The sequence below is a fragment of the Callithrix jacchus genome, chromosome 11, assembly GCF_049354715.1.
Source record: "Callithrix jacchus isolate 240 chromosome 11, calJac240_pri, whole genome shotgun sequence".
Taxonomy (NCBI): Eukaryota; Metazoa; Chordata; class Mammalia; order Primates; family Cebidae; genus Callithrix; species Callithrix jacchus.
In genome coordinates, this window is record NC_133512.1 from 12,249,402 (window position 1) to 12,275,010 (window position 25,609).

Consider the following 25,609-nt stretch of genomic DNA (forward strand, 5'->3'; position numbering starts at 1 on the left):
GCTCTCCTGGGACAGAACACTTAACTGAAATGCCCTTGGACAGGGAGGGGGTTCTAAGGGGGCCTGGCCCATGCCAGCACAGGTCTGGACTTGCTCTTGGAAGCAAGGGGATCCCCAGTGGCTTTTCATCTGCAGAGGGGTTTGATTTGCATTTCATATAATCCAGGAGTCTGTATGGCACTTGGGGAAAGGGTGGTGGAGGAAGATGCCCAATTGACCAAAAACAAACAAAAAACTGGGGCAGAGACCATGGGCAGAGACCATGACACCCAGGCTCTAGTCCAGGCCCCTCCTTGGCCTCACGCCAGAGTGACATCCACATGCCATGTACTTGTTGGCACCTGCCAAAGCCTGCTAAAATTAGCTGGAGCTGGCAAGTGGGTCAGGGTACGAGGGTGCCTTGTCAGAACGCCAGGTCTCCCACCAATGGCCAGAGTGGTCACTCCCAAGAAAGCCCTTGATACAATTGATCCCTTTCCCAAAATAGAGCGGAGATGGCCTCAGAAGACCTCATGTAACAGGCCACTGACCCCCCCCCCCCCCCATAGCCCCCAGCTCTGAGCTACTGTTTGCTCATGGGGGCAGGGCTCACACCCACGTTTGGAGTGGCACTGAGGCCCTCTGATTCAGCCAGACCAAGGAGCAGCTACCCACTGAGGCTTGCCATTCTCCTGGGCCAAGCACACAGCACAGTGGAGGAGAATCTAAATTCTGTTCTCAAAAAAGGCTGAAGATGTGTACAAAGTCTGAAGCCAAGGCAAGTGGGCCCCCTTCCTGGGTTGGCTGAATTGCCAGGGCAATTCAAACTCCCCTAGAGTTTCTTTCTGGGGGCCACCTGCTGATGTTCATTGGCATCTGTGAAGGCAGAAAGGGCTGCAGCACCTCTGCTTCCCCACACTGGCTAATTCTCCAGGACTGTATTCTCATGATTCATGCCAGCCCTCCTGGGTGCCCACCCTTGTCCTGTCTCAATGCTTCCTCTTCAGGTGAAGGGGAGACACTAACAGGCCTGCACTGCGCTGGAATTGAGGGTCAGTGTAGCAGGAACAGTTCCTGCTTTCCAGGAATTTTGGAAGGGCAAGCCTGTCCAGAGAAGTGGGGCCAGGAAGGGAAGGGCCTCAGAGATGACGGCTCGTGGAGGATGTGTGGGACATGCTTAGAGTCTTCAATAGCTCAAGGGCTGTCCCGAGGAGAGTGGATGAATATTATTTTTGCTTAGAGCTTTCTAAAAAGACAGAACTGTGCCGCTGTGGACTAGGATATCTCAGTAGATAGTGAACTCCCCATTTAATGAGGAGAGAAAGAGAAGAACAGTCAGAAGGGACCCTGCTCTGTCTCAGAGGTACCCCCATTTATTAGTTGCTCAGGTTTCTGCTTGACAGGCATAACTTGATTTTCTTTTTCATTCATCACAGGGAAATAATATGACAGGTTTGGTGATGGATATTCAAGATGATTAATTCTAGTATCAAAAAATGAGACACAACCCACATATCCAGGTACAGGAGGTTGGTTAAATAAATCATGCTACCCTTATATGTAGTCATTAAAAATGGTAGATTCATCTGCTCCTATTGGCATGGAAAGATGTTCATGACATACTGTTGAAAGAGAATGTGTGGCCACCCTTGAAGCTGGCCTTCAATTAGCCCTGCATCTGGTACTCACACCATGGTATAGTCCCATCTTATGCAGAATAGGTCTAGCCAGTGTAACTAATATGATAATACAGAAACGGTGGAATGTGACTTCAGAGGCTAAGCCAGAAAAGACTGTGGCTTCTGCCTCGTTCTCTCCTGGACTACTCCTTCTAGGGGAAGCCAACTGCTATGCTATGGGGATGCACACAAGAACTCTGGGAAGATCCATTAAGAAGAAGTGAGTCCTCCTGCCAATAGGCAGTTCCAACTTGATAGGCATGTGAGCGGACCACCTTGGAAGCAGATCCTCCAGCCCCAGTCAAGCCATCAGATGATGCAGCTCCAGCCAACACCTTGACTGCAGCCTCAGGAGAGACACTAAGCCAGACCACCCAGCTAAGCTGCTTCTGAATTCCTGACCTGCAGAAACTGTGTGAGATAACAAAGTATTGTTGTTTCAAGCTACCATGTTTTTTTTTTTTTTTTTTTGCCCCTAGGTTTTTTAAAAAAGCATTTTATAAAATAAAATTTTGTTATTACAGACAAATAAGTTTAGAAATCATTTTCTATCTTTTAGCATATGGTCCAGATATAGGACAGTGTCATACCACATTCTTGTCATCGTAATACATGGAAAGGTGAAGCCACTAAGTTTTGAGGCAGTTTGTATACAGCAGTAGATGACTGACATGGGGGAAAAACAGGAAACATAGTATGATCCATTTTTTGTCATATATATGCATATATATTATATAGATAATACACATATTGGGAGGAAATATAACAACATGATAATAATTATCTTGATGGTGGTATAAGTGATTTTAATTTATTTCCCTTTTTGCTTATCTGTATTTCCCACATTTTCTGCAGTAAATGTGTATTAACAAAGCAATATATAACAATCAAGTTAAAAACAGAAAGGTTGAGCCTTCTCTGCCATTTTGCATGGAAGCTTGGAGGCCCAGACTGTAAAGGATAAAGGTTCACAGTTAAATGAATCAAACTGCTAGACCTCATAGGCCATTGGGAAAGATAGTGGGAGCCAGAAAGCCAGGGAACCCAAAGTATCCCACCACTGGCCTGTTCCCTGACACCCTCAGTACCAGCTGGGCACCAAGTGTGGGCACGCTGATGCAACCGGGCCTGGAGGTCAGCTCGATGTTGCAAGTGTTTGCTTTCAGCAGGGTAGACTTGAGACTGGCTGTGCTCTTGTGCTAAGGGGCAGGCTGAGGGCCTGGTGAGTGGGAGGGGGTTAAGCAGTGGGTTGTGGCCAGGATGTCAGGGAGAGAGGCCAGGGGAGAAGAATCATGAGACAGCAAAGCATGCCAGGATGAAATGACCACAATTGGTGTGTGTTCTGTGGCTTCCACATGCCAGGGGAATGTCCTAGACCCTTTAGATGGATTGCAACTGGCCTGTGAACTGAAGGCTGTCATTTTATATGCAGGCAAACTGAAGCCCATGGGAGTTAAGGGGCTTGCTAGGATACAACAGCTATAAGCGACTTGGCTAAGATTCACCCTTAGGTCACTCTGACTTCAAGATTGTCAACAGTTTGGTCTTTTTGACTAGATGGGGAGAGCTTCAGGGTCAAGCATATACTGGGGGACAGGAAATATCCTTTGGGGCTTCTTCTTGCTGGAGATGTTCAGAGGCTTCAGCTGAAGCTGGTGGAGGTGTACACAATGGTAGCCACAGAGGTTGGTCCTGCCCCAGTGTTTGCCTCTGATAACAGATAGAATGGAGGGAGGTTTGGGACTGTGTGTCAGGGATAAAGCCTGAGGCCAGCACTGTTGGGAGGGAAGGGCAGAGCATGAGTGAGGGTGCAGGGAATAGTCCTCTGCATTACCTAGGGAGACGGTAGGAGAATCATCCAAGACCTTGTGCTGAGAGGCAGGATGACGCTGGGGTAACACAGAACTGTGAGGTCTCCAGCTTAAGTCTGAAGACTGGTTTTGCCACTGAATGGGTCTAGGGGCTTGGACAAATTCCTTAATGTTTCTAGGTCTCAGTAAGGGGCAGGTAACAATTCTCCTATCTCACAGGACTATTGAGAAGATTCAATGATATGAGGCAAATAAGGCTCTTGACACATATAAGTTGTTCAATAGTTTGTAGCCGTTGTTGCTACCAAAAGATTTTAGCCCTTGGGTCAGCGTTTAAGACATGGGCTTAAGACATGGGCTCTTGATTTATGGCAGATCTAATGCCAAACTCCTACCCCAATACATACTGATTATTTCAGTGTGCTAAGGATATAGATTAGGTGGCATGGTCTCTTTGATGCTAGTCCTACAGTAAATCAATGATGCTTTTGTCTGAAAAGATAATTACCTAGGGAATCATGTCATGGAACTGACAAAGTAGGGAACTTCAGGAATTGGTTCTAGCTAACCAAACATTTTGTTAGGAAAGAAAAACATCCTGTAAGAGTCAACTAGTTCAGAATTCTGGAACCTGACTGGACACTTACAGCAATCATGGGAGTAGTGGATGAAGGGAGAGGCATGCTGATGTCTCATAAGTGAGTGGTGTGGGCAAACCAGCTACCATCCTGAATTCTTCAACATTGCTGTGGCCATGGGGACAGTAATTGTGTTCCTAGAGCAGCTGGCTGGAGTGGGGGTTGGCAGAAAGGGTCTTGTCTTCCAGAAATTTGTAGAACCAAATTTCTTTTGTTTATCTGGTGGTTCCCTGAGGGTTCGGAGTAGAGCTTGCCTTTGTTTCCGCCCCTTCAGGCAGCAGCAGCCTTCCTGGTGGCATCCATCAGAGTTTTAAAAAGGTACATGCTAGGTTTTTTTGTTTCTTGGGTTTTAAAAAAATCTATGCATTTAAGGAATACTCTTCCAGGTCATAGGCTGACTGCAGAGACACCAGAAAAAAAACGTCAGTGACCAAACACAACAAAGAATATATACTTTGCAAAAATAGTTTGGAAAAGTCACTATACGAATGGACGACTGCAGCCCTCAACAAACAACAAAACGAGTCTCAAAGGAGGTGGAGAATCTGGCTTCCAGAATTTCCAAATTATACTATTCAAAACGTCCAGTTTTCAACAAAGCATTCCAAAGCAAATGGCTCTATAACAGTATAAAAATAATTTAAAAGAAGCTATCCATCAGGACGTTTAGACATTGGAATTACCAGTCAAAGACATTAAGTCAACTGCCTTAAATATGCTTAGTGAACTAAAGAAAACTATGGACTGAGAACTACAGGAATTTGGGAGAGCAATGTATGAACAGATGGGGAATGACAATAAAGAGAATTTATTAAAGAGGAACCAAATAGAAATTCTGGATCTGAAAAGTACAATACTGAAATGAAAAGGTCACTGGAGTGGTTAAATGGCCAGTTTGAGCAGACAGAAGAAAGAATCAGTGAACTTGAAGAAAACGCAATTGAAGGGCCGGTGCGGTGGCTCACGCCTGTAATCCCAGCACTTTGGGAGGCCGAGGCAGGTGAATCATGAGGTCAAGAGATCGAGACCATCCTGGTCAACATGGTGAAACCCCGTCTCTACTAAAAATACAAAAAATTAGCTGGGCATGGTGGTGTGTGCCTGTAGTGCCAGCTACTCAGGAGGCTGAGGCAGGAGAATTGCCTGAACCCAGGAGGTGGAGGTTGCGGTGAGCCGAGATCGCGCCACTGCACTCCAGCTTGGGTAACAAGAGCGAAACTCCAACTCAAAGAAAAAAAGAAAAAGCAATTGAAGTTATCCAGTCTGCAGAACAGAATAAAAGAAGAAAGAAGAAAAATGAACAGAACCCAAGGGACCAGTAGGATACCATCAAACATACCAACATAAGTATATGGGAGCTCCAGAAGAAGAGAGATGAAAAGAGGAAGAAAAAAATATTTGAGAAATGGTGAAATAATTTCCCAGATTTGGTAATGACAAAAATACACATCCAAGAAGCTCAATGAAATCCAAGAGGGATAAACTCTAAGAAATCCACACTGAAACACATTATAGTCAAATTGTCAAAAGACAAAGACAGAGAGAGAATCTTAGAAGCAGCAGGAGAGAAATGACAGCATTCATATCAAGGATTTGCAATAAGTTTAACAGATGAATTCTGATTAGAAGTCAAGGAGGCCAAATGGCAGCTGTAATAATAATTATACCTTACACTGGGTGCGGTGGCTCACACCTGTTATCCCAACACTTTGGGAGGCTAAGGTGGGTGGATTACTTGAGATCAGGAGTTCAAGACCAGCCTGGCCAACATGGTGAAACTCCATCTCTACTAAAAATACAAAAATTAGCTGGGGATGGTGGCAGGGACCTGTAATTCCAGCAAACTTGGAAGGCTATGGCAGGAGAATTGCTTGAACCAGGGAGGCAGAGGGTGCAGTAAGCAGAGATTGTACCTCTGCACTCCAGCCTGAATGACAGAGGGAGACTCCATCGCAAAATAATAATAATAGTAGTAATAATAAGGGCCAGGGGCAATGGCTCATACCCGTAATCCCAGCACTTTGGGAGGCCGAGGTATGTGGATCATGAGGTCAGGAGATCAAGACCATCCTGGCTAACATGGTTTCTACTAAAAATACAAAGAAAAAGAAAATAGCCAGGCATGGTGGCACATGCCTGTCATTCCAGCTTCTCAGGAGGCTGAGGCAGGAGAACCACTTGAACCTAGGAAGTGGAGGTTGCAGTGACCCGAGATCATGCCACTGCACTCTAGCCTGGGCAATAGAGTGAGACTCTGGCTAAAATACTACTACTCCTACTACTAATGATTATTATTATTAAAGTGCTGAAAGAAAAAAAACTTTTAACTAAGAATCTTATAGCCAGCAAAACTATTCTTCAAGAATAAAAAAGAAATTAGACATTTCAGATAAAGAAAACCTAAGGGAATTAATTACCAGCAGGCCTGCCCTATAAGGAATCTAAAGGGAAACACTGAGGCTAAAATGAAAAGACACTAAGTAGTAATTTAAAGATATCTGACAACAGAAAAGTACACTGTTAAATGTCACTACATAGGTAAATATAACAGCCAATATTAGTGTGGTTTTTGTTTGTAATTCTTGTTTTCCTATATGATTTAAAAGGCAAATGGAGAAAATAATTATAAATTTATGTTAGTGAGGATATAATGTCTAAAAACATAATTTGTGGTAATAACAATACAAAGGGAGAAGGATGGAGATGTATAAGAGTAGAGTGTTCATATACCATTGGGATTATTTTTCAAACTAGCTTCTTATAAGTAAGATGCTAATTGCCATCCCCAAGGCAATCATTAGGAAAATAACTAAAAATTACGAGAAAAGGAAAGTGACACAGAATTTTTTTCTTGGTCACTTTGCAAGCCAGGGACTTTGGCAATGCCCCACCCAGGCCTCACTTGGCCATGCTACCGGCTGCAGGTGGCCCACCACCTGCCCACTCGTGCTGCCTAGGCTGAGTCTGGCTTGCGCAACCGTATGTGAATTCTTGTCCTGAGCCCAAGAAGAATGAGGATATGCAGACAGTCAAAGAGTGAGCAAGGCAAGGAGTTTTATTGAGTGATGAAAACAGCTTTCAGTGGAGAGGAGATGCAGGGGTGATCCCCCTACTTGAAGTTGGTGAAGTCCCTCCAATGTGGCTGAATCCAGGGCCTTTATGGGCTCAGAATGGGGGAGGGTCAGGCCATACGTAGCATTGGAAAAGGCGACATTCAATTGGTTAAAATGGATTATTCAGAAAGAATAAACCAGGAGAGGCCAGGCAAACAGGATCAGAAGTTTTCACTCTGGATTGTGGGTTTCATCTGGGACCACCAGTCTGGTCTTTCAACCTTTAGGCTGTTTTTTGGCTTAAAGGTGGGGTTTCATGGGGGACCCGCCCCTATCTGCCTAGGTATTTGGCTGCCTCTTGTCCCGATCAAAAGAAAAAAAGAATCAAAATGTAACAACACACACACAAAATCAAGAAGTAAAAAAAAAAAAAAAACAAAAAACCCAGTAATGGAGGAATTGAGAAACTTAAATGTATTAAAAATGTATAAGACACACAGAAAAAAATAGCTCAGAGGTAGAAGTCCTTCCTAATCAGCAATTATTTTATTTGTAAATAAATTAAAAGGCAGAGATGGGCGGAGTGAATAAAGAAAACATTATCCACCTATATACTATCCATAAGAGGCTCACTTTAGATATAAAGACACAAGAATTTGAAAATAGAAGGACGGAAAAAGATATTCTATAAAAACAGTAACCAAAATGAGACTTGTGGGGGCTCTATGTATTACCAGCCCAAATAGAATTTAAGCAAAAAAAAAAAAAAATGGCCTCAAGAAACAAAGAACATTATATGTTGATAAAAGGTTTGATCCATGAAGATATAAAAATTATAAACAACAGAACACCAAAATACATGAAACAAAATTTTGCAAAATTGAAGGGAGAAATAGAGAGTTTTACAATACTAGTTGGAGACTTCGGTACATCACTTTCTTTTTTTTATTTTTCTTGGGACAGTGTCTCAATCTGTTGACCAGGATGGAATGCAATGGCGAGATATCGGCTCATTGCAACCTCTCCCTCCTGGTTTCAAGTGATTCTCCTGCCTCAGCCTCCCGAGTAGCTGGAATGACAGGCACACACCACCATACTTGGCTAATTTTTTGTATTTTTGGTAGAGATAGGGTTTCACTATGTTGGCCAGGCTGGTCTCAAAACTCCTGACCTCATGATCTGCCCGCCTCAGCCTCCCAAAGTGCTGGGATTACAGGCGTAAGCCACCATACCTGGTCACTACTTTCAACAGTGGATTGAACAACTAGACAGAAGATCAATAAAGAAAGAGAGGACTAGAACAATACTCTAAACCAATTAAACCTAACAAACATATACGGGACACTCTATCCAACAACAGCAGAATGTGCATTTTTCTCAAATGTGCATGGAAATTCTCAAGGATATTTTAGTCATAAACAAGTCTTAGTAAATTTAAAAAATTTGAAATCATACAAAGTATCTTTTTGGATCACATGAAATAAAACTAGAAATGAATAACAGGAAAAACTGGAAAACTCACAGATGTATACAAATTAAGATGCTTTTAAATGACTCTCGATTGCAGGGAAGAGGGGAGAGAGAGAACTCAGATTACTGAAATCAGAGATGAAAAGATGAAAGAGTGAACATTATTACTGACTTTACAGAAATAAAAGGGATTATGAGAGAATACTCTGAACAATTTAGTATTGTTTGTTGACTTAGACAAGTTAGTTAAAATGGAACTTTAACTTAGGTAAACTTGGATAACTTACATAAAATGGAAAAGTTCCTAGAAACGCATGAGCTATTACAATTAACTCAGGAAGAAACAGAAAATCTCATTAGACTAATAACAAGGAAGTGGAATTAGTACTAAAAAACCTGCCAACGAAGAGAATCCCAGGACAAGATGTCTGCACTGCTAATTCTACCAACCACTTAAAGAGGAATTAACATAAATTCTCTCAAATTCTTCCAAAAAATAAAAGAGGAAGTAACACTTCCTGGCTCATTTCATGAGGCCAGCATTGCCTTGATACTGAAACCAGATAAAGATACTACAGGAAGAGAAACTACAGAGCAATATTTCTTGTGAATATAGATGCAAAATCCTTAACAAAATACCAGCAAATAAAAATTCTTCAGTATAAAAAATATGTGTATGTGGCTTTATTTATTTTTTATTTTTCATTTTTTTTGAGATAGAGTCTCACTCTATCGCCCAGGCTGGAGTGCAGTGGTGCAATCTCAGTTCACTGCAACCTTCGCCTCCTGGGTTCAAGCGATTCTCCTGCCTCAGCCTCCTGAATAGCTGGGACTACAAATGAGTGGCCACCACACCCAGATAAGTTTTTGTATTTTTTTTTTTTTTTTTGAGATGGAGTTTCGCTCTTGTTACCCAGGCGGAGTGCAATGGCGCGATCTCGGCTCACGGCAACCTCCGCCTCCTGGGTTCAGACAATTCTCCTGCCTCAGCCTCCCGAGTAGCCGGGATTACAGGCACGTGCCACCATGCCCAGCTAATTTTTTGTATTTTAGTAGAGACGGGGTTTCACCATGTTGACCAGGTTGATCTCGATCTCTCGACCTCGTGATCCACCCGCCTCGGCCTCCCAAAGTGCTGGGATTACAGGAAGTTTTTGTATTTTTAGTAGAGATGGGGTTTCACCATGTTAGCCACGATGGTCTTAATCTCCTGACCTCGTGATCAGCCCACCTTGGCCTCCCAAAGTGCTGGGATTACTGGTGTGAGCCACCGCACCTGGCCAAAAAATTTGTTTTTAGAGATGAAGTCTCACTCTGTTGCTCAAGCTGGATGGAGTGCAGTGGTGCAATCATGGCTCACTGAAGCCTCAACCTTCTGGGCTCAGGCAATCCTCCTGTCTCAGCCTCCTGAGTAGCTAGGACTAAAGGTGCACAATCACCATATTGAGTTAACTTTTAATTTTTTTTTTTTTTTTTTGGTAGAGATGTGATCTTGCTTAGTTGCCCAAGCTTTTCTCAAACGCCTGATTTCAGGTGATCCTCCCACCCCAGCCTCCAAAGTTTTGGAATTAAAGGCATGAGCCATTGCACCCAGCCTCTTCAGTATATCTTCAGGTCATGGTTATGGATTATACACCATAACCAGGTGAAATGTATCCCAGGAATACAAAGAGAGCTCAACATGCAAAAATTAATATAATATACTGCATTAATGGAATAAAACAAAAAAACTACATGGTCATATTGATCGATGCAGAAAAAGTGACAAAACTTAACACCCTGGCATCATTGAAACAAGAAGAGAATTTCCTTAACATGATAAATGCCGTATATGAAAACCCCATAGCTAATGTCATACTCATTGGCAAAAGACTTAAACTTTCTTCCTAAGACAGGAAGAAGACAAGAAGAGCCACTTTGGCCACTTCTATTCAACATGGTAGTGAAGCAGTTAGGGAAGAAATTTCTAATCAAAGCAATTAAGGAAGAAAAAGAAATAAAAGGTATCCATACTGGAAAGTGCTATGGAAGGCACATTTGTGTCTCCTCAAAGTTCATATAGTAAATCTGCGGTCTGATGCTATAAAGAGGCGGGGCCTTAGGAGGTGACTAGGTCATGGCGGTAGAGCCCTCACAAACGGGATTAGTGCCCTTGTGAGAGGAATCCCAGAGAGCTATCTTGCCCCTTCCACCATGTGAGGACACAGCTAGAGGGTGCCACGTATGAACCAGAAAGCAGGCCTTCATCGGATAGTGAATTAGCTGGTGCCTGGAACTTGGACTTCTCAGCCTCCAGAACTATAAGAAATAAATTGCTGTTGTTTGTAAGCTAGCAAACATGGCATTTTGTTACAGCAGCCCAAATGGACTAAGACAGAAAGAAGGAAATGAAACGATCTTTATTTCAGATGACATGATCTTATGTAGCTAACCCTAAATAATCCACAAAAATATTTGAGATAATAAGTCAACTGAGCAAAGTTGTAGCACACAAATATCAACACAAAAAATCAGCTGTATTTTTATGCACTAGCAACAAGTAACCCAAACAGGAAATGAAGAAACAATTACGTGAAATTAGGGAACACTTCACACAGTCATTTAGGAATCCAGGCTTCTTCTACTTTATGGCTCCATCCACCCACTAAACCCTCATCATTATCTGCAGCTAGCCCACAGAAAGGTGAGAAAAAACATGAAGGAGCCACCTTCTTCTTAGGAGCCTACACTTGGAAATGGAAATGGTATATGTTGCACCACTGAAATTGCATGGAGACAGCTCACTGCAAGGGAGGCTGAGAACTACAGAACAGCTGGCCAGCTGTTGCTGACATTGTCATCACAGTGGACAAAGAGGACATGGGTTTGGGTCTACCGCTAGCAACCTCTGCTATGGTCACTGGATTCCTAAATGACTGTGTGGAGGAGACCCACCCAGCTGACAAAGATCTGCCTTTGACTATGACATGGCCAAGAAACGCAATTCTACCGCGCAACTCTCATGTTTGCTGTGTTGGTTATTGCAGTGAAGTGTTCCCTAACAAGTACTCAGAATGATGGTATCAATGACCAAAAACATGTTAGAAGGGGACACCGGATCGCTCATTATTCAATGTTTATTGAGGACCTAATTTGTGCTTAGTCTGAAGTTAGAAAAGGATTCGTTTTTAGTTTCCAGGGAGCTTACCATCTAGCAGAAGAGACAAATGAACAACTTAATGCAGCCGGATACCAGCAAAGCTACAGCGTCTTTGGGAACAGAAAGAGACTGATAGGTTTTGTTTTGTTTTGTTTTCTGAAGGCAACAGGGCAGGATTTCTTTGATGCACTAGGGGAAACTGGCCAGGAAGGGAAGGACATTCCAGATAGAGAGAGGCCAGCAGGACAATGTCAGGGGTGTTTGGAGAAACACAAATATTTGAGTGGCTCAGACTTAAGGGACACCAAGGGAACACCTAGCAAATGAGGCTGAGGCAGACGAGAAATGAACAACAGAGGGGAAACCAAAATATTCTGTCTGCTTAGAAAGGGAAAACTACTGCTATAAATGGTATTTGGGGCAAAGGGGAAATATGCATTTCGTTACAGACCATTTATAAATGAATAATCATGAATGTACAAAATATTACAAGTATGGCTAATAGCCAAAGCTGTCTCAGAGGAACATTTACACCCATAAAGGCACTTACTATAAAATAAATGGGGGCTGGTATGGTGGCTCATGCCTGTAATCCCAGTACTTTGGGAAGCTGAGGAGGGAGGATTACTTGAACCAAGGAGTTAGAAACCAGCCTGGGCAACACAGTGTGACCCTGTCTCTACAAAAAAAATAAAATAAAATATTAGGCAGCCATGGTGGTGTGTGCCTGAGGTCCCAGCTACTTAGGATGCTAAAAGTGGGAGAATTGCTTGAGCCCAAGGAGGTCAAGGCTGCAGTGAGCCATGATTGCACCACTGTACTTCAGCCTGGGATATACAGCGAGACCCTATCTCAAAAAAATAAATGAGCAAAGCATTTCTCTCAGTATGCTCAAAACCTCAATACACAGAAGATAAAGTAAACAAAAGGAAAATCAGATTAAAGAAATCGGTAGTGATAAAAGCAGAGACTAATTACCCAGAAAACACACAAACAAGAACCACAATGAACTAAATTAAGAAATCCCAACCCAGTTTTTTAAAAAGGCTAAGAAAATAGATGAACCCTTTGATCAGATTTGGTAATCCGATAGAAGATAACAGGCTTGACGAGGTGGGCTGGGCTATGTCTGAAGGGACCCAGGGAAGCAAACCACTCCACCCACTGCCTCCTGCCCAACCACCCAAGCTCAGTCAGGCCAAAGAGCCCCTTCTGGATTTCCTGGGAGGTGAATCACATGCATGGCCTTTGCATTGAAAAGGTGTTGGAGAGCTAATTTACTGATAGCCGGATCACTCTTTAGGATTATAATATTCTAGAGTTTTACATGAAAAAACTAGGATGCCCATCTGAAAACTCCATCTAATCCCCCTAATATCACAAAACTCTCTGAATATAGCAATCCACCAAGGATTTCTGCACAATGTAATATATTTAAAATACCAATTACCTAATTATATAATCCCTAAATAACTCAGCAGTCGGTACATTTGTATGTAGTATATGGTGACCCTGTTCATTTCGGATGCTGTAGTAGATGCTGTTGGTGCCTGCTGGGCCCCTGGGCCCAGTTGGGGAGAAGAGCTGTCCAGCCCTTTCCTGGGACTTACTCCTAATCTACAAAGTTACTTCACCTAGAAATACCTGGGAAGTTATGCCCCTGCTAGGGCTAGTGGAGAAAACACAATATGTTATGCACAATTTGGGACATACACTAAGAAATGATTTGTTGTTTATCTGAAATTCAAATTTAACTGAGTTCCCTAATTTATATTTGCTAAGGCTGGCAGCCCTAGCCTCTCCCCAGGGTCCTCCAGCCAATGAGTGACTCATGTAGGAGCCCAACGGCTGGCCCCTGCCTCAGACGGACAACGCTGTGATGTCATTGACATTGAGAGCTCTCTGCAGGGTCAGGCTGAGGCTCAGCTGCTGCTGAATCTGTACCTCTCCCTACTTCTACCCCATCTTATCCCGAGAGCACCCCGCCACCCAATCACAGGGGCCAGAATCCTTATCTCAGGCTCTGCTTCAAGAACCTAACACAGTCAGTACCCAGGTGGTCCTAGAAATCAGCCTATAAAGGCGGCACTCTGGAGTTGGATCACTTCCTAGCTGGATGCCACCTCACTGGTGGTAGGAATACTGGCAGTCCCCAGCACACTACAGTAGTGGATCACCAAGGCCCTGCCCATGGGGAGCGAGGATGGGGGTGGACAGTGAGGTACTTGCTTACTCAATGTCTCTGGCACTGCAGGTGTGGGGGAGATGCTAACCTGAAGGACTGTGCCACTGAGACCTGTTGGTCAGTGGAGTGATGTGTGGGAAAGATAAAATGGGAGGCTCAGGTCTATCAATTTAAAGCCAAGTCTGAGAGCCAGAGGGTCTTTTCAGCAGTGTTTAAAGGGACGCTTGCCCCGTGCAGTGAGACAGGCAGAGCTGGAGACCAGGGACAGGGCTCAACGGCAAGAGCGGCAGCAGAACTTCGGCAAGGGCTGAGTCCTCCACCGAGGCAAGCCAGGGCCCTGATGGGAAGGGGTTTACGCAATGGTGTGCTGGCAAATGGCTAACAACCTGCTCTCTAGAGATGGGGGATGTCCTGGTTTGTAGCATTTTCTGATTTTCATGGTTTAAATACGCCCGCCATGGCCCATTTCCAGCTACCAACATGGTGTCACTGAATGAAGATTTGGAAAGAGATGTGCACCCTCGGCTTTCTGATGTGCCAGTAGGTGCACTTGAGAATTCTGAATTCTCAGATCCCCATGAGCCGTCTGCATCTACAGAAGTAGTCTCGCTTAAGAAGGGGGCCTTTTCTCTCTTGAAAAGCATGCAGATGTCTGAAAGAGGTAAGTGCTCCAAGAGACAATGCATGACTTCCTCAGGATCGGCCCCCACTTCCCCTTCTGGCCACAAGAAGAGTCAAATCTCAGCAGGGCCCAACTGGGAAGGTGTTGGACCTGTGAAGGAAGGAGAAAAACATTGTATGCCAAAGGAGCTTCAGTCTTTGCCTATCACGTACTAGCAGGAAGACTAGATCCCAAAGGTGCTGGATCTTATGCTTGAGACGGTCCCAGAGGTGCTGGATCCTGTGCTTCAGACCAGATCCTGAAGGTGCTGGATCAAGCACGTGGGATATCAAGAGGCGAAGGGGAATTCGCTGATGTGGGGACATTCTCCTATGATGCAGGATTTAACACCTTGGCAAGCGTCCCAAGAGGGGGTTCTGATACATTGCTGGGGTGGCTCTTGGTAGCTCAGAAAAAGCAAGAGCTCCATTAAATGAAGTACAGATGCTTGAATGCATCATGGAGTAAGTGATCAGAAGGATAAAAGAAATGGGGCAAAATATAATTGACTTACTCTATAAGATTGAAAAGCCTGTAAGCTGGCTATGTTCCCTGAAAAGGCAGGGAGGACACTCTGCTTCCGAGGCTGTAAAGAATCTGCTGGTGTTGGGGCCTGGCTGAGGCTCAGTAGGGCTGTCCCTCTGTAGACCAGGGCTGATGGGAGACAACTCTTTTTCAGAGCTGCTCCCACTAATGGCAGTGGAAATGATAGATCACTTAATGGCAGAGACCAGCACTTAGAAGTACATCAGAAGTAAAGTGGGAATAATTATCATATTGGGCACGAAGGTCCGACTAACAACCAGAAGGGATTAGCCTATAGGGGTCTAAGGAGAAGGCTAACAGAATGTTGGATTCCTAGGGGCCAGAAAGGTTGAAGAGAAGGCCAAGGTCAGTCACTCCAGTGGAAAGTTATGATGGAAAGGTACTGTTTCCAAACCTGAGCCAGTTCTCAGAATCAGAATCCAATGATTGAAAGAGGGACTGCATTCTCATGAGGAAGGACTCTGTAGTGCCACAGCAAGTGAGGATAATAGGAACCTCTGGCTATTTATATTTGACTGCACTGGGTAAGGGTAATACTCTTATCTTTCGATAGTGATTTCATAGCAATTCACACTTTTCTTTTTGAGATGGAGTCTTGCTCTGTCACCCAGACTGGAGTGCAGTGGTGCAATTTCGGCTCATTGCAGCCTCAGCCTCCTGATTTCAAGCAATTCTCCCTGCCTCAGTCTCCCAAGTAGCTGGGATTACAGGTGCCCACCACCATGCCCAGCTAATTTTGTATTTTTCAGTAGAGACAGAGTTTCACCATGTTAGCCAGGCTGCTCTTGAACTCCTGACCTCAGGTGATCTGCCCGCCTCGGCCTCCCAAAGTGCTGGGATTACAGGCGTGAGCCACTGCGCCCGGCCAGCAATTCACACTTATATCTAGGGTCTCAATGTGCTATCATGGCTGTCCTAGAAGAGTTCGGGCGTATTGGGGTAAGATGACAAATATAGTTCTGGCCCACGTCTGTCTCACCTTGGATTTACTAGTTCCATGCATTCACCCAGAAATCATTTCCTCGGATCCTGAATAAATCACTGGAATGGATATACTTAACCATCGGAAGAGCCCACACAGTGGTTCCTTGATTTATAGAATAAGTAATAAATAAGTTCCTTGATTTATAGAATAATTTGTAATAGCAAAGGTGAAGTGTAACCCCCAGAAAATGCCGTACTCCCACCCGGATAGAAAAACACAAATCTGGAGGGTTGGCAGAAATTATTGCCATTCTCAAAGACTTAAAGGATGTAGAGTAGTGGGTCACATCATATCAACCTTTCACTCTCCACTCTGATCCCTGCAAAACCTGGTTGGATCAGTCCTGAACCTTAGGCTATGTGATTGGCAAATCTGATGATACTCTGCGTGGAATGTGAGGGTAAGCCCCAACAGGAGTCATGCCATCTGCAACTGAGTCACCAAGGTCATGCCATATGCAACTGAGAACCAATACCACTTGTGACGCATGTCCTGGCATGCCACCCAGCAGAGTATCAGACCACAGGACATTAAGTGACCTTGTGGTCATACTGCCCATTATGAGTTTGGTGCTGTCAGGCCCATAGGTCATAAGCCATCCATCATAAGATGGAAATGGTACATCTGGAATCAGGCTCCAGCAGGTCCAGATGGCATAGATAAATTGCAGGGACAGGTGGCCCAGACCCATGTGCCATCTACCACTGGTGCACCAATATTGGCCCCTGTGCCTCGCTTTCACTCATAAGCACACATGGCCTGTTGGAGGGGGTGCTTTTTGTCTAGCTGGAGGAGAAGAGAGAAACCCACCTACGCACTGATCATGGATAGGTCAGTTTGGCCAGTTGATGGAAGCTGAAAATGGACTTCTGCTGTACTGCAGCCCCACTCAAGGTGGCCCTGAAAGACACTAGGGAGAAGAAATCCTCCTAATAGAGTTTTGGGAGGTGCACCTGGTTATTCACTTTGTGTAGAGAGAAGTGGTCTAAGGTTAAGATAGACTCACAGACATTGGTGAATAGCTTAGCTCGTTCTTCAGCAGCTTGGAAGGAGCAACGTTAGAAGACTGGGGAAAAGCAGTGGCATGAGGAAAAGTCGTAGAGATAAACCTTTGAGAGTGGACACAAAGTATGAGGCATTAATGACAGCCATAAATTACCTCTTGTGGCAGAAGCAATAACAACCAAGTCGATAGGATGGCCAGGCAGTTGAATGTCGGCCACCTCAGTGTTCACACCGTGCACTCAGAAATTGACAACCGTGGGATCAGAGAAGGAAGCCGCGCACGTGCCCAGAAGCATAGGCTCCCTCTCACCAAGGCTGACCTAGTTTTGCTGCTGTCAAATGTAGGAACTGCCAACAATAGCGACCGGTGCTGAATCCCCGGTATGGCACTGCTCTGGAGGAGACCAACCAGCCGTGACTGTGTGACGAGTTGACTATATCAGGCTCTTTCCAACCTGGAAAGGGCAGCACTTTCTCTTGACTTGGATTGACATGTATTCCAGCCAGCAATGGACTTGCCTTTCCTACCCTCAGTGCCTCAGCCAGTCCTACTGAGGAATCACAGATAGAGTGGTAGAATATCCTCCTGGAGGCACAGTGGAGCTGTCATCTTGAAGATGACACCCATGAGGAGGGCCCACTTTCCTCCAGAATGCAATTTACACTCTAATGGCTATGAGATGATGCCGTGTTCCTGAAAGGTAAAATATGTGGCTTTGGGAACCAAGAACTCTTCATCACTCCCCGTGACCCATTTGGGAAATCTGTGCTTCCACCGCCCACAACTTTATATTTCGTGGGTCTAGGAGTCCTGTTCTCAGAGGGGGTCCTTCCACCAGGTGACACATTAACATGTTCACTAAATGTACAGCAGCAGCTGCCTCCTGGTCATGCTATCCTCCTTGTGCCAGTAGCCAAGCAGGTAGAGAAAGGCATTACCATCTTGGCAGAAGGATCACAAGGTGGCAATTGACGTCATACAGCTACATAACGGAGCAGGAAGAATATGGTTTGCACTCATGATATGCAGGTTGTTTCTTGGTAATCTCACACCCAGTTGTAATTGGGAATGGACAACTTACAACAACAACAGCCTGATAAAGGAATCCAGGATTCAGATGCCTCAGGAAAAAGGGTTTGGCACCTGCTCTGGGCCACCTAGACCAGCAGTGTGAGCCAAGAGGAAAGGGACACTAGAATGGATGGTGGGGGAGGGGCATGATGATGAGTATCAGTGACAGTCATCTTACGATCACCTGCAGAAGTGGGCATTGTAGTTCATCCCTCTGTTTCTCCAATTATAAGCTTTCCCAGAAGCTGAGCCTGGTTGAAGAGAACTTAAAGTGGAAAGCAGTAGGTCTGAGCTGTCAAGGGCTGGACTGTAGTGCCTGCTATTGGTGCCTTACTGGCCAACTGGCCTGCACACCCAGGCTCTAGCTGCAGTGAGCAGCAGCTGCAGACTGCTCACAGTTATACCCTTTTCCTGAGAGTTTCCTGGAAATGCCTAGAAGATCTTCCCTCCCCTGTGTCCCTCAGTTGATGACTTTGACACAGGTACAACAGGCTGGCCCCTCTCTCAGGAGGGACAACCCTGTGATATCCTTCATGCATCAGAGCCCAGGTGAGATCAGACTGAGGCAGACTTAAGTTGGACCTGCCTCTTTGCCTGGCTTCTTCCCTCTGGTTTTCTGTCCCTGCAACTTCCTTACAGCTTCTGCTGACAGTGCTCCCGCAAACTCCATTTTCCAAGAATTCCAATCTCAGGTTCTACTTCTTGGAAACTGACCTAAAACAGATACAAATCATGTTTTCCCTTCCTACTGCGCAGGCTGGCGGCATACACACAATGCAGGCAGGCAGTGAGCCTGAGATTGGGTCTTCCTGGAGGAACAGTGGGGATATGATGCCCACACCCGCTCCCAGGACCCAGGTGCAACTTGAATACTGATTCATCATACTCACTTTTCATTTAGAGAGTGAATTTTGGGCAAATGTCTTTGCAATCCATGAAAGTGAATATTCAGAACATTTTCAAGCAGTAGAGGATCCCCGTATTTCCAGGACAGAGTGTTCGTTGAGATCAGCCTCACAGCCATGCCCTCTGGGTCACAGCCTGGGAGCACAGAAAATCCCACTTCTTGGCCTCTCCAGCCCTCCCTTTCCTACTTTGTTTATTGGCAAGGCTGATAGGTGCTGGTTGTCTACAACAAAAATCCCCCTAGGAGGGACTGATGCTTGGGTATTTCCAGGTAAGGAATGCTGTGAATATCATTCCAGGTCACAAGTGCATGTGTTAGAAGACTCCAGATTCTAAGAAGGATTCGGTAAAGGTAATCTGTGTTCAGTCTAGCCTCATTTTATTTTTCTTTCTTTTATAGTGTTTAATTTTTTGGTAATGGAGAACTTCAAAGTGAGTAAGGGGGCAGTATAATAAAACCTAATGTACTCACTGCCTAATGTCAGTAACTGCAGCCTTAATCCATTCCAGAATATTTCAACAAGTGTTTCAGACTAAAATAAAGGGAGATGTTCAGCCTCAGGTGTAGAAGCAGTGAACCAACGCCCCCCACAAAGGGGGATGAAGAGCAGGGGAGGAGAGGCTGGTGGCTCCCAGGAGCAGGTCACCGCCCCCACTGCAAGGCCCCTGTGTGTTCAATAAACTGCCCTTTGCACAGATACTAAGGCTCAGTTATTGGAAACCATTATTATAACAGTTTCTAAGTAACTAACAAGTGATGCATAGGGCTGGTCAGTTATGTGACTACGCATGTGCGTGTGTGCACGCACGAGCACATGTTTGGATCATAACAGAAACACCACCATTTCTTTGTAATCAGCTGAAATCACCACTCATTAGTGGGCCTCTCATGGGCAAGAACAGATTTCACAGCCACCTGTCCTTTCTTTTTGCTTTACAACTTTGTGTTTGTGTTTTCACGGCATGCTCAGGGCACAATGTGTTCTGCACGCAAGAGGGGGCTGCACAGGCTCCGGCTCCCCCTCAGGCACGTCCCTCTTGATGTAATGCGTAGCATGGAACTTCTCTCTGTGTGTTCTGTGAAGGGGCCCCGCAGCCCCCCAGCTGTGACACCTGCTCTGGAGCCTTTGGCAGGGCTGGGCGCCAGTGGAGCCTGAGGCCAGACTCAGGGAGCCACACTGTGGGAACCACAGGGCACCTGGGACGTGGGTTTAATCTGAGCCTGTCTGTGGGTAATAGTGTCACAGTGGGAGGGACAGGAGGCAGGGGGGGTCCATGACTCCCGGAAAGGGATCTGTCTTGATCCACGTGGTGTTCCTTCTCTCATCCTTCTATCCTTCTACTTGCGGGACTTTCCTACAATTCTATCTGTGCCAGTGCACGGTTATATAGCATCACAATGGGGCTCCCTCTTTGCTTGGGCCAGTGAGAGCGAATGAGAGAGAGAGAGAGAGAGAGAGAGAGACAGGGAGACAGAAAGAGAGAGACACAGAGGAGAAGTTCACACAGCTGAGAGGGGGCTAAAGGAGGAAGCGTCCACCCTGAGAAGGGAAAGGAAGAGGAAGGCAGAAGGTGGGGCCGGGCCAGGTGTCCCAGTCCAGTGACAGTAGCACTCAGGGACATGCTGGGGCTGCCTCCAAAGACCTGGCTCAGCTGAGTAACGACAGATCCCACAAGGGACTTCCCACATCAGATGGGCCAGAATGTTCCCTGGAGGTCACTAAAGAGGAGCTCAAATCTCTCTTGCCTTGGGGTGGCTTCAAGGCAGAGGCGAAGGGCACTTTGTGCCTCTCTCCATCTGTCCCCTCTCCTCCTGGGAGTCCTGCTGTGGTCGGGTATAGGTGTGGGCCTAGCTGCACCGGTCAGGAGGGCTCATGCTGGGGCTCCTATGGCCCACTGATCCCCTGGATCTCACTGCTGATGTCCCCCTTGGCTTGCTCCTGCCCTGGGGTCTTCCAGACATAGCTGCTCCTTCTGAGGTGTCCTCATCCCCAGAGGCCTGGGCCACAGGCAGAAGAGAGCTTCTCCTGGAGACAGCCCCCAGTCTTGTCACCTCCCAGCCTGGCCTGGCCTCCTGTCCTGGCTACAGCAGGGGCACTAGGGTTGTGACATGGATCTGATGGATGGCCCAGTCCTGGTCCCACAGATACCGCCCCAGCCCTCACCCCCACACCAGCCGCCTGCCCACAGAGTGTCCATCCCCCGAAGTCAGGGACCTGACACTGCTCTCCTAGGCCTTGGTGCTGCCTGCTCCTCCCACACTGGCCCCTCCTCCCAGCACACCTGCTTGGGGGCCACCTGGAGCTTTGCACTCTGCACACCTGTCTCAGAGCATGTGCCATGGTAGTATGGGGGCATGTCTCCTGCTGGGGCTGGGACAATTCCTGCCAGGGATGTGGGTGAGCATGATGGAGTGCTGCACCTTATTCCATCCTCATTCCACTTCTGAGCCTGCTCCCTCAATGGGGCAAAGGTGCCCAGGGCAGACCCTGGAGAGAGAATGGTCAGTTCTTCCTGGGATGCCCTCCTCATGTTACAGATTGAATTGTGTCACCCCAAATATATATGTTGAAGCCCTAATCCCAATGCGACGTTATTTGGAGATGGGGCCTTTGGGAGACAGTTTTAGGCGAGGTAAGGAGGGGAAGGCCACGGTTAGCATTCTTATAAGAAGAGACACCAGAGAGCTTGTTTTTACTCTCTTTCCACCATATGAGGACACAGCAAGAAGGTGGCTGTCTGCAAGCCAGGAAGAGAGCCCTCCCTGCAACCTGACATGCTGCCACCTGACCTTGGACCTCCAGCCTCCAGAATAGTGAGAAATAAATTTCTGTTGTTGCTAAGCCATCAGTGGATGGTATTCTGTTACGGCAGCCTGAGCTGATCAACACACCTGAATCTCACCTTTCCAGGCTCCTTCCTGAAAAAGGTTCACCAAATCTACCAGGTAAAGCTAACCAGACTTGCAATGGACTCTCATCTGTCCACAGTGAGGTGACATTGAAAATATAGACCAAGAGAAGTGCCCAGGGCCCAATTTCAGACCACCCAGAAGTGGTGGTCCAGTAAGGGATTGACCTCGATGCCAAAGGAGTGAGTCAGTGATAGGGGGGTACCAGGCAACCACAGCTGATAAGGAAGGGGCTTATGAGGGTTGGGGGTGGCATCAGCGGGATCAGGCTTGTCCCTAAGGAGCTGACATCCACATGGAGTAGTCACCGGGTGTGGAACTGAGGCCACAGGCTCCTGCAGATTATAAAGGAATGACCACAGGTAAGATCTGGAAGGTTAGTACTGGCAAGATGGCTGCTCTCGATCAGAGAAGTGGAAAGGGAGAAAACAGCCATGCTTTAGTCTCCTCCAAAGCAACCAAAAGAAGGAAGACAGTTCCTCCTGGGAGTCTGCATAGAGACAACCACAGCTGATGTCTTGGGGACAACTTTGAAAGTGCAAGGAGGGCACTGCTCATTGCTCCAAGGTCAAACACTGGCTTGGGGTAGGGGCAGCACTTCCCAGAGATGCAGGACTGGATCTGGGTCGGCCTGGGCAGCCAGCTCACTTGGAAAACATCAGATCCTTAGGATGATCCTAAAATCAAGCCAGGCTCTCCCAAGACAAGGACCAAGTCCTCTGCATAGTCAGAGCAAGCAGACAGGAGTGGCCATTGCAGCTCCACGCTTCCCTCATCTGGAACCGGGCACCCTGCTATCCGGGCACTGGAGGAGGGGTAGGCAGAGCAGAGACAAGGGCAGAAGTCAGTGATACTCATCCTGTCTGTTTAAAATTCGGTATTTTGTCCATCATAATTTGTTTGCATCCATTTGGATTATTCAAAATAGCATATAATCTTGATGATTAATGTTTCTGGTGACCCCTTAAAGTTTGTGCCTGAGGCATTGCCTTGCTCTACTCTTGGCCCTGACAAGGGTGTCAGTGACCTCTCAGGGTTCTGGGGTCCTGCCCTGGTCAGGACCAGCACCCCCTCAGACATGGAGCAGATACAGGATGGGGCATGGGCAGCCCTGGAGTCTGAGACTGGATGCCTAGCCCAAGAAGGTGGCTCACTCACATGCCACTGTGAATGCAAGGGGCTCAGGGACAGCTCTGCTGTGGCCTTTATTAAAGTGATTCCGTGTGCACACATGTGTGCATATGCATGTACACATGCAGGTATGCACATGCACATGTAAGCACAGGCACCAACATGCGCACATAGCACATTCACACATGCGCACACACACAGGCACCCTGTGCTTTCTCTCCCCGTTTGGGGAAAGTGCCGGCTCTCCACAGCCCACATGTCCACCCCTCCCCAGCTTTAAGCCATCTCTCTGGTCATGCCAAAGAGAGCCGCCTCCTTCTCCCCAGGCAGCCCAAAGGGGCCTCTTTGGGCAGGATTTCATAGCACCAGTGACAGGCAGATCTGGGACTTGGCTGGGGCCCTGGCCGGTGCAGCTGTCTGGCTGCACACCCTCTCACTTGGGTTGACTGTTTTTCTCCTAACATCATTAGCTCTGCCAGAAGCAGAGCCAGCCTGGGGTTTATGCTGACCTGGTCATTTCACACAGAGGCAAGAGGAAAGCATGCCCAAAGTGACTGGCTCTGCCCACTTACCCCTTCTCCCCAATTCTGCCTGGGCCCCCAGCTGGGGTGATGCAGGCACGTTCCCCGCAATGTTTCACAGCAAAGTCCCCTGTCCCCTGCTCTCTTCTTGCTCACTTCTGGGCTCAGGGCTGGCTCAGAGCCTGCCTGGATTTCTCTGTTTTTGGAAAAAGCAACTGTCCTACACGCCTCAGCAGGCCACAGCAACCCTGTGAAGTAATTCCTGTGAGGAGGTGAGGCATCTTTGACTTGTCACCATGTCAAGTGACTTTTGTCTCAAAGTCAGGTAGTGGGCTTTTCCCACAAGACCTCGCATCCCTAACCGCCCCCCTGCCCCCATCTAGGGCTCTAAACTCTCCAGACACCCTCCCCAGTGGAGGCCACTGCCCGGACCTCTTGGTAGCCTAACTTCCAGGTCGCAGGGCCAGAGTGCCAAGCTGGACAGATCTGCCAGGCTGCTGGGGCCTTTCCACCCCATAAGGCACCCCTGGAAAGACCCTTCTCAAAGAGCCTGTGCATTACATCAGATTCTGAGGTTCAAACCCTCATTAGTGCCACACCAGGGAATGCTGGGGACAGGCAAGCAAACACTCCCACAATGCCCAATGGAGGGCGAGCTACCTTCTCCTTCTTGGCAGCCTCCATCCTGACTCTGTCGTCCAGCATCTGTATAGCAGCCAGCGCAGGGAGCTGGGACCCCTCAGCCTTCCCCAACAGGCTTCTGAAGTGAAAATGTCCAAGGCTTCTCCCCCCCAGGGGTCACGGCCCGCCCTAGGTCCCCGGGAGAATATGGTCCTCCTCAGACTGGTTTGGGGTTTGAGGTTCAGTCAGTTTCCTCCTTTTCATTGTTCTCCAGTGAGTCGGCAAGCGTTCCCTTCCAGATCCTTCCTCACTGCGCCCGGGTGTTCTCCAGGCCGGGCCATTGCTTGGCGCTTGGGTGACGTCCTCAGTGCCTTGTTTCCTAGTTGTGCTGAGCTGTGGGGCTTAGTGTCTTTCAGACAGACTCTGTAGGAAAGGTCCTCTCCCTCCTGCGGCCTGGGGACAGCTTTTGAGTAATTAGGCTGCAGGTGACTGTGTCTCACACCTAGCCTGCTTCCCCGGGGCTCAGGCGCCGCTTGGCACTTCTTGCTCCAACCAGGTGTGGAGTGGGGGATACTCCTGCCAGGGCTTCTGTGCTCCTGAGAGGGCCTGTGGTTGTCATGGTGACCAGGAGTGACCTCAGCAGGGCTGACCATCCTGTCATTAGAGCTGCCATGCATAAAACTGGGACTGATGACAAAGAGCCTCCATCCCCATCACCATGGTGACCACTCAATCACCTTGTTGCCGCAGTGACTGCTAGCCTGTTCTTTGCCACCTGTTCAGGTCCTGGGGCAGTGTCTCAGGGTCTCCCACACTCCTGTTCTGAGGAGCAGAGTCCCCAGTTGATTGAAATGTCACCTGATCCAAGGGCAGCCACACTGCACATTGGCCAGAGCCTAGTGGAGCTGAGCATCTCAGCTTTAAAATGCATTTCAAAATCTTTCTCTTTGGTCTTAAAATGTGGCCTTGAAATGTGCTTTGAAACTCTGCTTCTCTCCCTTTCCCTCTAGCCACTCCTTTGCACTGCACCTGTTTATCTAACTCTATGCTTACTCGGGAATTCCAGGGCCTAATCTTGAAACAAAAACCAGACACAGAACCAGACTCCTTAGGGGGAGTCAGAACAATTAGTCCACCACCACCTGGCCGAAGTCAAGGTAACATCAACCAGACCTCAGGACCGGTGATTACTCAAGACAAGCACTGGAACAAGACACACAGACCCTGTACCCTGCACTGCTCCCACGTATCTCCCATTCCAAGTTTTCCTTTGAGAATCCTATGATACATTTTAAA

General features: G+C 46.9%; 1 protein-coding gene across 1 annotated transcript in view; it reads right to left on the bottom strand.

Annotated features, from left to right (window-relative positions):
* Window positions 1-24,873, bottom strand: part of GCK (glucokinase) — a 39,918-nt gene extending 15,045 nt beyond the window's left edge. Inside the window, exon 1 of the mRNA XM_078342341.1 lies at window positions 24,353-24,873. Within this exon, the coding sequence (XP_078198467.1) occupies window positions 24,353-24,397 (45 nt within the window). The 5' untranslated portion in view covers window positions 24,398-24,873. The remainder of the gene's footprint in view (window positions 1-24,352) is intronic.
* Window positions 24,874-25,609: the final 736 nt, after the last annotated feature.